Source organism: Crocodylus porosus, unplaced genomic scaffold (assembly GCF_001723895.1).
Source record: "Crocodylus porosus isolate Cpor-Errol unplaced genomic scaffold, CroPor_comp1, whole genome shotgun sequence".
Lineage (NCBI taxonomy): Eukaryota > Metazoa > Chordata > Crocodylia > Crocodylidae > Crocodylus > Crocodylus porosus.
In genome coordinates, this window is record NW_017728931.1 from 119906868 (window position 1) to 119918392 (window position 11525).

General features: G+C 46.9%; 1 protein-coding gene across 1 annotated transcript in view; it reads left to right on the plus strand.

Annotated features, from left to right (window-relative positions):
- LAMB4 (laminin subunit beta 4) overlaps window positions 1-11525 on the plus strand; it is a 92388-nt gene that overhangs the window by 13770 nt on the left and 67093 nt on the right. Inside the window, exons 4-5 of the mRNA XM_019543542.1 lie at window positions 8723-8858; window positions 11143-11216. Coding sequence (XP_019399087.1) covers window positions 8723-8858; window positions 11143-11216 — 210 coding nt within the window. The remainder of the gene's footprint in view (window positions 1-8722; window positions 8859-11142; window positions 11217-11525) is intronic.

Below are 11525 nucleotides of genomic sequence, written 5' to 3' on the forward strand. Positions count from 1 at the left end.
TGCTCTCAAGAAGGGAGTTTCCCATCTTATAAGTGTGCTGCTGGTTACTACTGCCCAAGTATAGCACCCTGCACTTGTCACTACTGAAACGCATCCTGTTTTTGTTAGCCCATCCCTGTAACCTATCCAGGTCTTGCTGTAGTCTTTCCCTCCCTACTAGTGTGCTCACCTCACCCCAAATTTTGGTATAATCAGCGAATTTAAACGGGGTGCTTTTCACCCCATCATCCAAATCACTGATAAAGAGATTAAACAGCACGGGCCCAAGGACCAAGCCCTGGGGGACTCCCCTGCCCACTTCTCCCCAGGTTGAATATGACCCGTCCACCACCACCCTCTGAGTGCGACCCTTCAGCCAATCTGCAATCCATCTGACTATGTAGGCATCAATGCCACAGTCACCCAATTTCTTAATGAGGATGGGTGGGAGACAGTGTCAAAGGCCTTGCTGAAGTCCAGAAAGACTACATGCACAGCAACACCTATATCCAATGCTTTTGTGACCTGATCATAAAAGGCAATCAGGTTGGTCTGACATGACCTCCCCCTAATGAAACCATGCTGGTTGCCCTTGAGCATCATCTCTGAGGCCGGCCTATCACAGATGTGCTCCATGATGATCTTCTCAAAGAATTTCCCTAGGATTGAGGTAAGACTGATGGGCCTGTAGTTGCTTGGGTCCTCCCTCCTCCCTTTTTTAAAGATGGGGACCACAATGGCTACCTTCCAATCATTGGGCACCTGGCCCGAGCACCACGAGCACGCATAAAGCTGTGCCAAGGGCCCTGCAATAACCCCTGCTAGCTCCCTCAACACCCTGGGGTGAAGAGCATCTGGACCCACTGATTTGAACATGTCCAGCCCCTCCAGAAGCTCTCTAACCCAGTCCTCCCTAACCTGAGGTCTGGAAGCATTCCCCTCGAGTCCGTCTTGCATCACGGTGGGGAAGTCCTGGTCCCTGCCCAAGAAAACAGAGGTAAAGAATTGGTTAAAGCGGTCTGTTTTCTCCTGTGGCACAACCACCAGATTGCCCAGAGGATCTTGCAGGGGCCCCACATTTCCTGGTGCTTTCTTCATCCTCCCTATATATTTGAAAAAGGAATTTTTGTTATCTTTGATTTTGGACGCAAGTCCTAGCTCTATGTCCACCTTAGCTTTCCTGACAGCCCCTCTACAGGCCCAAGCAGAGGAGGTATACTCCTCTTTGGAGATAGCAACCCCCTTCCACCGGGTGTACACTGCCTTTTTGGTGATCAGGCATTCCTGGATGCCCTTGGTGAGTCAGAGGGGCTTTCGGGCACTCCTGCCCCGCTTGCTTTTTGTTGGGATGGTCACCCCTTGGGCCCTTAGTATCGTCTCCTTAAGGAATGACTGCTCATTTTGGGCACTGAGTTCCCCTGCCCTTGAGAACCCCAGTGCCTCTCCCACTAATCTCAACTCGTTGAAGTTGGCCCTCTTGAAGTCTAGGGCTACTGCCTTGCTGCTGGCCCTTGACACCCTGCGCTGGATGGTAAACTCCAGCAAGCGATGATCACTATCACCCAGGTGGTCAAGGACCTGGAGGCCCCTTACCAGCTCATCGCTTGTGGCCAGGACCAGGTCCAACAGGGCATTTCCTCTGGCATGCACCTGCTGCTTCTTGTGTGGTGCATCCTGCTCCTTTCTGTAAACTCTTGCAAAGTGATTGAATCTTTTGCATTTGTTGCAGTGCTTACCAAATGCAGGGCATCACATGGGTTTGTGGTAACGCGCAATAGCATCTGCAATGAGTTCGCTTTGGCTTCCATTTGCCTGCTTCATAGTGAGGTCTACCTTTCTATATTGTGTGTTGCCTCAGGTTTTTGTAGTCTTCTATCTAGTTCAGCTTGTTCTGCTTTTTCCTCCAACTTCTGCAGCCTGGCATTTATTATCTCAGCTGCTTGGCACATGCTAACTGCTTTTTCCATATTAAGCTCAGTATCCTCTAACAGTTTTTTTTTCCTGAGAGATGTATCCCTTATACCTAATATATTTGTTCTCCCATCATCAACTCTTTTAGGTCTCCAAAGTTGCATGTCTGGCTCAGCAGTCTGAGGTCTTTGACAAACTCCTCTATTGTCTCATATGCTTGATGCTGTCTCATGTGGAAATTATACCATTCGGAGGTTTTCTTTTATTTGGCTAAACAATATTCCTCAAACTTTTTTTATTACTGTACCATAGCTTTTATGTTCTGCTTCTGACAGTTGTAGGCTATTATAAAGAGACAGAGCATCTGAGCCTGCTATACTGAAGAAAAAAAAAAAGAAAGAAAAGAAAAAAGTTACCTTGAGTGGGGATCTTCCTTTTCTGTAGCTCCACTGGCCATCATATATATGGTGAAACTCTGCTTAAATTTCTTGCAGTTTTCTGCTGTATTGCTACACAGCTTTAACTCCTCTGGAATTCTGAGATGCTCCATTTTGTCTGTCTGTCTTCATACCCCACTCCTGGTACCATGTGTTAGCTTCAAAAGACCAAGAAGTTAAACTTATAAAATGATAAAGCTTGTTTATTCAGAGAGCCTTCTTAGCCTGATTTGCTGTTCCCTCCTGCAATCCATAGGCCAATGTAACACATAACACTCTTAAAGGTATCCATACAGTATCGTCTCCATATTCCCCCTCTTTTATTCACTTGGACCAGTATCTATTGCTTTTTGTTCAGCTTTTTTTGTCTCTCATAAACTGTACATTTCTTGGAGCAGAAGCATTGTCTTGAGTTTGGTGGCATATTGGGCACACTGGTTGTGTTATGTAATTAGTTAGCACTGATCACCTCTCTGTGCTTCCATTCTCCAGCTGTAAACTGGGGATTATAATACATTCCTACCTCACAGGGATGAGTCAGGGTTCAGTTGGTTATTAAAACAAAACAACCCCCGCCCCTGAGATTAACAGTTGGAAGTTGCAAAATATCAAGTGTTTTTATTAGTGCCATAAAGGATGATAATGGTATGTGAGTAAAGCTAGTCATAGAAATAAGAATAGATTGCTTCAGCCATAACATTTTGGAGAAGTAGACTCTGATTTTTGCAAATGCAGTTGGCAGCCTGCTGAAACATCATTAGAAATAAGTTGAAGATGTTTTGATAAAACAAATCTAGAGCAACATAGGGAAGAGAAATGCAGGTCCCAATCATGTAAAGCCTGGATTGACTTGATTTGTAAATGAATGACATGGCTTGAAAATTCAGAACAAAACTTGATATTTCTGTTTTAAAAGAAAACACTGTGTATATGTTAGTTCTATGACAAAAGGTGACTATATGGATTTCTAAATAATAGGTTTAGAGAAAACAACTGATTTGAGGTACTATCATTTTATTTAGCACATATAAGATTTAAAGTAAAAAGAAAAAAAATGTGCTACTGGAGTTGGCATAAAACTGCAGTCTTCAGAGGTTAATGGAAGCTGGCAGACTGTAGAAGGGCATACGCTTTTTGCAGAAGGAGCAAAAAAGGGATACTTATATATGTGCTCTGTGGTGTGGGGTGGTATTTTAGTTAGAGTGGCTCTAACATCAATTAATCGAGTCTGCTCCAATGCGTTCTAATCAGAATGCATCGGAGTGTGTGTAAAAGTTCCCAAAATTTTAATGTACAAACTCCTTCTGATACCAAGGAAAAATACATTAGTGAACTAATTAACTTTCCCTGTTAAAATCCCCCTTATTCAAGCAGAAGAAGAAAAGCTGGGAGAAAATAAGTGGTTTTAATGGTCCCCAAATCTAGGCTCTGATAAGCACATGTGGTCCTCATCTGATGGGTATGTAAGTGCCCTTTGTACACAGAACAGTTCTTGCTGAATTAATTGAGGCAACTCACATTTCCAAGTAAGCATGTTGTAGCCAGCCTGTGGCCTCACGGTGGCCGTGTGGCCCCTGCTTGGCTCAGGGTCAGCTGCAGCCCCCTTCTGATCATTCACTCACCATACCTTGCTCTTACTGAAAGATATAAAAGGGAGAGTGCGTGTGGGCTCTGAGTGAGCCTGAGCCTATGTCAGTTACGCCAGGCCTCTCCTGCGTCCTGTCAGCCACAGTCCTGTGCCCACAGGCTAGCAAGCCCTCTCAGCCTGTCTGTACCTGTGCAGATGCCCCTCACTCCTAATCCACTGCCCTCTGATGCTGCCAGTACCCCGCACTCGTGACCCACAGTCCGCCATGCCCTGGTACCCCTCACTCTGGACCCACAGGCATCTGTTGCCTTAAGGGTTCCTTCCGTGGTTCCGTACCTCCCCTACATCATGTCCCAGGCCTCACAGGTGTTCTCTGTCTGTGATGCTGTTTACTTATACCCCCAGCCCTCCTTGGTCTTTTGGACCCCCTGGTCCCCGACACAGTCCCTTCCTGGACTCTTGGACCTCTGGTCCTGCATGCCAGTGCTTCCCTGGGCTCCCAGGCCCCAGGTCCTTCATACTGCCCCCTCCCTAGGCTCCCAGGCCTCTGGTCCTGCACGCCGTCCCTTCCCTGGGCTTCTGAGCTCTCTGGCATGGCTTAGCCCTTCTCTGGGCACATGGACCCTCTGTGGGTTCAAAATAAAACAAAGGCCACTTGCTTGTAAAACCCTGATTTCCTCTGGCTAGGTACCCTTCTTCTGTTCCCAGGCCTGCATGATTGTTTATATAAACTCCAGGCCTTCAGGAGCCCTGCTGTCCTGCTGCCACAAGTAGGTTTACCATATTTCCACTTCCAAAAAAGAGGATAGCTGTTGGGCAGGGAAGGGTGGGTATATGATTGTGTGTGGGGGGAGAGGGGGAAACTGATATGCCAGTACCCTGCCCCTGCCCACGTCAATGATCCTCACTCCCAAACCACAGCCCCACCTAAGCCCTGCTACTGCCTCTCACCCCCAACCCGCAAACTCCTGGCTCTGCCACTGCCCTTCCACACCCAGCTCTCACTACTCCCCCCACAGGGCCATGCTGGTGCCCCTCTCTCCCAACCCACAGCCGCTGTCCCTCACTCCTAACCCACAGCCCTCTGATGCTGCCGGTACCCTGCACTCATGACCCACAGTCTCTCATGCCCTGATGCCCCTCACTCTGAATCAACAGCCCGCCCAGCCCTGCCAGTGCCCCTCACTCCTGACCTGCAGCCCCTTGCTCCCCCCAGCCCTGCAGCATGTCCCAGCTGCCCCACCCCTTGAGCACAGGCACAAGCCCTGGTGTCACTGGCCCAGGCACACAGCTCCCCACTGCCCCCAAAGGACCCCACTGCCTCCTTCCCCCACTGGAGGGGCAGGGGCTTCCCTCTGCCTCCCCTGACCTGCTGTAGCCCCAGCACTCAGCTACCTACCCCCACTGCTGGCAGGCACCCACTTTCCCTCCACACACCCCTGCCATACATACATACACACACACACAGCCCCCACAAACAGTCCCCAAATCCTGACCCTCCAACCCCCACTCCCCATAGACTTACCTGCATCCAGTATCCAGTGGGCTGCTCCCACCATCCTGCCTGGCTGCATGTTGGCCATGTACATGTGCATGTGCACATGCACAAGGCACCCCCTGCATCCAATCACCTTCCCCCCGCTCTCTCCAGCCCCAAGCACCTTCTTGCTAAGCCAAGCTAGGAAGTGCCCTGAAAAACTTTGATGCTGAGCAGACCAAAATCCTGGACACTTGATCATATTTTTAAAAACTGCCTGGACATAAATCAGAGGATCCAAAATGAGGGCAGGTCTGGAAAAACCTAGACCTATGGTAACTCTAGCCAGGATTTCCTCACCTTGTAGCTCCCAGGGACTCTGGGCTTATATAACTTCAGCTTGAGCCCTCTTTCTGTCAGGTGAGCCTCTCAATAGCCCCCTGCAGCTGCAGGCTGCTAGCTCCCTTAAAAGAGGAGGCTCACCACAGTGCCCTGCTACACATGTGTTTATACATGTTTGCAAAAGCAGGTTCTGAGAGGCAAGATGGGATGTTCCAAACCTATAGACACTTAGGTGCATGCTTATCCCCGACATAACTAAGGCTGTACTAATAATTTATCTAACTTATTAGCAGTATAAGGGGTATACTTCTTGTCAGCTTTAAGACCTGTCCCCTGTTTTCTCATCAAGTAGGGCCTCTATAATGAAGACCAAAAGCCACAGTAAGTAAAGATAGCGTGATCAAACAGAAAAAGTGTGCATTAGATATGTGTTAGAAATAATGAATGTATACCTAGCTTTGTTCTAAAGCAGATTTGTCATCAGGAGGAAAGTGTTTTCTTGAGAAAAAATAGTTATTTGCTGTTTTCCCAATAGATAAGCCCTCTATAACGAAGACCAAAGACACCTACTCATGCAGAAAAAGGGGATATAGATATAGAGAGATAGATATATACAGAGATAATGAATACTTACCAGGTTCTCCTGAAGCAGACTCATCATCCAGAGAAAAGAATTTTTCTGACCCAAACTGTGGGGTTTATACCCTGTTGGGAATTTTTATTTCAAGTTTGGTTGGATGTGGTGACTAGTCCTTTGATTCTGATTTGTATATTGTCTCTCACTGTTTCATGCAGTGGTTAGACTCGTGGTTCTGAGTCATGCAGATTGTGTCTCAGGCATTGATTCATGCCTGTAGAATCATTGTGAAGTGTTGGTGGAGTCTAACCCATTTGATCCTGATGCTGTACCACCCCAGCAAGGCCCACTGTAATTTTTTTAGGTGAAAACATCCCACCCTGTTGTGTTCAATAGGCCTGATTAATTGGGGTAGATGCTTATCAAAATTTTTCACAGGTTTTCAACTTTCCTCGGACATGTTCCAGCATTCTCTCTTGAGGGGATCCTATTTCCCCTCATCATGCAGGGAGGTGACAATACATTGCCCCAGCTAGACCTTTTGTTACGTTTTTAGGTCAATAGAATTGTGCCTATCCTTATCCTTCCATGGTTGGTGCATCACACCTCATACACACACACACACCCCTGGCTCCCATCTCCTTCCCAAGAGATTGAATAAGCAGTACATGACACCAGTGAGAGTGCTTTTTTTATTTCCATCAAAATCTGTACAACATTTTGCTAGCCTTATAATAGTTCATGCTATATACTAGCTAGACCCTCTTCCTAAGTAGGGTTTTATAATTTATTATACCAGTTAAGTATTTAATATAGAGCACCAGAGGCTATTCCTTCTCCTTGATCACCCCATGTAGAGCAGCATTAAAGTCTTCAGCAAAATGAACAGCATTTAAAATTGCTATGCCCTAGGCTAAATGTTTCTCTGTAAGACTCAGACAATTAATGGCATAACCTATTACAATAACAGCATTTAAAACATTTCCCATGGGAATTCAGTACAGAACTTCCAAATGATCCAGTTTATATTCTCATTGGACCAGCTCACATAGTCATGGCTTTCTTGCCTGGTACATCTAGGAGACAAAAAGCCTTCACAAAGCCTCTCTCAGTCAATACTGAAAAGTAAAGAGACTAGCCCCATAGCCCACCTGAACACCTAAACCTGGACAGAACACCTGAACCTGGTGGTGACTGTGCACGCATGGCACTGATGCTGGAGCTGGGGAGCCCCGTGCAACTGTTTGCAGCCTGCCCACTGCCTGCTGCAGCTGCCCAGAGCCCAGGCTGGCTACAAACAGCTGTGCTGGGCTCCAGAGCCCAGTCACCAGCTCTGTTCCAGGAGCGGGAGAGAGACTGGGCTCCCTCAGGCCCCTCCCCCACTGCCTGCTCTGAGGCACACATGTATGCACTGATACAAAGCTGATGCCAGAGCTCCAGAGCCTAGCACAGCTGTTTGCAGCCTCCCAGCTGCAGCCGGCCTCAGCTCTGGGTAGCTGCTGCCAGCTGGGAGCCCGGGCTGCTCCTAGCAGGCTGTTGGGACACTGCAAGCCCTGCTGGGAGCAGCCTGGGCTCCGTTGCTGGCAGCAGCTACCCAGAGCCAGGGCTGGCCATGGCATGCTGAGCAAAATGGCCTCGCATGCCATGCTCAGCACGTGTGCCAGGGGTTGCCAACCCCTGTGGCAAAAGGTGTTGCAGGAGGAGCTTCCAGTGCCACAGACCATGTGATGGGGCAGGGGCTTCTGGGACCAACATAGCAGCCAACATGGCCACCAATATGGCAGAAAAGGAGATGGGTTTTAGGGTCATATGGATGGAACTTCTGGTATCATGGACCATGTGACAGTGCAGGGGCTTGGCAGAGAACATGGCAGGAAGGGGGGCAGATTTCAGGGTAATGTGGGTGGAACTTCTGGGGCCATGGACCATATGACAGGGCAGAGGCTCCTGGAACCAAAATAGCAATTAAGGTGGCAACTAATATGGAGGCCAACATGGCAGCAAGGGGGCAGGTTTTGGGCTCATGTCAATGGAACTACTGGGATCAAAGATCGTGTGATGAGGCATGGGCTTCTAGGACCAATATGTTGGCCAAGATGGTGATCAACATGTCAGCCAACATCGCAGTAAGGGTGGGGTGAGGGTTCAGGGCTATGCGGATGGAGCTATCAGGTCAGAGACCATGTGACAGGTTGGGATTTCTGATTCCAAGATAGTGATCAAGATGGTGACCCCCTCCAAAGCGGGTGCTTCCATGGCAAAGGGTGGAACTTTCAGTGGCAAATGTCAGGGGGTAGGAGGCAGGACTTCCAGTTCCAGGATGGTGGCCAAGAAGATGGCCAGTGGGACAGGACACCTGTCCGGGGCAGGTTTGATAAGAGGTGTACCCTTCTACTATTATTGTTTTCTAGGGTGAACAGAAATGCTTCTTCTGTGACTCCAGATACCCTTATAACCCCTACACGCAGCTGAACAGTCACAGAATTGAAAATGTCATCACAACTTTTGAACCAGATAGGAAAAAAAAATGGTGGCAATCAGAAAATGGTAGGTTACCTTGAAGAAATATTCCTTTTTTTCTTGTTTAGTGTAGCTTACTTTAATCATCATTCATAAACATAATTTTATGGATGCTTGAGACAGTGCTGTGCACACTTTCTTTTCTCTGATTGTACATTATTGAATCAAAAGGTATAAGTGATTTGTAACAGTGCAGAATTTGAAATCTTTTTAAAAAAAGCTGATTTATCAATAGACAAGTTCTAAATACAATACCTTGAATGAACAGTTGAACTAAAGGAACTGAAGCAGTATTTAATTACCTGCCTACTATGGAAATATGCATTCACATGGCATCCTCTTTTAATGAAGCTTGTTGGTGTGACAGAAGTTATATTAATACAGCTGTATAAACCACAGTAATGGTTCGAGTTCTAATGCCAGAACTGAAATAGGACTTTAGACACCTGACTCCAAATTTGTGATCTGAACAACCCCAGCTCATTCCCAATGCTCAGTTGTTGCCTAATAGAAGTTTGCAAAGCAGGCCCTATTCAATTCAGATTCAGCCTGAATCAGGGGCAGTGATTCGATTCATTGATTCAGATTACTGCCCCTGGTTCGATTCGGCTGAATCCGAATCTGAAGATTCGAAGCTGATTCAGAGAATCAGCGATTTGGACATAGACACAGCTTTACATGTTTTTCTACATACCTCAAGGTACCAGCGCAGCTTGTAAATGCTGCAATGCTGTGGTGGACAGAGTGTGCCACGGGAGTGCAGCGGGGTGGGGGTGGGGGCCCTCCATGTGCTTGGCAGTGTACCAGAAGTGCTTCTGGTCCAGTTCCGGGTCTGCTGCCATGCACGCTGGGGAGCCCCCGTACTTCACTAGGACACTCCACATGCCCCAGCATTGGAGCATTCACAAGCTGCCTGCTACCTAGAGGTAAGTAGAAAAAACATTTAAAGTTGTGTCTATGTCTGAATCGCCGAATCTTCCCGAATCTCTCCAAATCGATTCAGAGGGTTCCTAGTTGATTCAAAGAGATTAAAGGGCCTTCTGATTCGATTTGGATTCAGAGATTCGGCCACTGAATTGGGCCGAATCTCCACCGAATCAAATCAGGGACCGTAGCTTCGCACAGTCCTATTGCCTAACCCTGTTGCTTACAGCAGGCACTTTCAGTTCCGCTTCTGTGGATCATGCTCAGAAATACCCTGGCTTAAGTTGTTAGTGTTACCCAACTCCCACTCAAGCCCACCGGGGGCCAGAAACTTGGCCAAGTATTGACTAGGGCCTTGTCTGCAGTGTGGCAGTGGCAGCATGGTGAGGACAGGACCAAGCACCACCCACCCAGTACTAATGCACCTGCTCATTCTCAATCTGGAAGTGAGGCTGTCCTGGTTCATTCCCAATGCCTGCTCTGAGACGCACTAGACACTGAGGGCCTGCAAGTGGGCATAACAGGGCAAGCCCAGAGCAGCTTTACTGTTGTATCTCTGGGTTCAGAATGTGTCTTTGGAAGCAGGTGGACAGGATGTTCTCAGATGACTGTCATCACAAGGACCCACCACCATCACAGCATTGACTAGCCCTAAGACTTCTGAGGGTTCATACCTGGTAGGTGTATTCCAAGCACACCTAACATGTACCAGTAGGATTGGGCCCCTCACAGAATGCAATAATAGCTATATTCTTTTGTTTGAATGACAGTAGTGGCCCCACCTTTTATATAATTGCTAAGTGTGTAAAGGATAGAAAAGACCTGGGTTCTAGACCTTCAGCCTGAGGAAGGGTTCAAATCCACTTCTTTCACTTCTTAGAGATACCAAGCTATAAACTAAACCAAAGGGACACTCTCTACCCATCCTGTTAAAATGTCCATGCCCCACTAAAGAGATTCATGGGGCCTGAGGGGCAGAGTCCAAGACGAAACCTGACTTTGTAACCTAGTGATTAAGGCATTCAGCTTGGAGAAGGGAGCCCTAGGTTCTGGTAATATCATAATACTGGCAATAGTAATATGGTGCATAAGATTTCAGTTCTGCACACACAAGGGTGGCTGTTTTGGAGGATGCACCACTCCCAAAGAAAGACAGAAGCATTGAGATCTGCACCAGGAAAGAGCAGCTTGAAATTCTCTGCAGAAACAGTGGACCTTCATATATGCATGTGGTGACCATTCTAATCAATGCAGACACCTGAGAGCTGAATCTGGACCTGGGAAAGTGTTGTATGGTTTATATTCAGACTTTTAAAGTCTCTGTACTAAGGAAGGAAGGACTCAATTCACATTGCTGACCTTCACCTTGTTTTTAATGTATTTTCAGGCATCGATCATGTCAGCATCAGACTAGTTCTAGAAACCTTATTCCAGTTCAGCCATCTTATACTGACATTTAAGGTATTCTGTATAGATATTTTACTTGAACCTTCCCATAACTATATGCAATAATTACATTTTTAAAAATTAACAATACAGGCAGTCCTCGGACTAATGACATGATTGGTTCCTGAAAACCTCATCTTAAGTCAAAACATTGTAACTGGAACCAATTTTCTCATGAGAAACAATGTTATAAATGGGGGACTCATTCCTGACCCAAGGCCTGCTACCCTATATTCACCAAAAATGCCACAGCATTTTGTACTCGATCAATTATAGATGAGTAATATAGCTACATTAATGTATTTATATTGTAAATAGCAATCA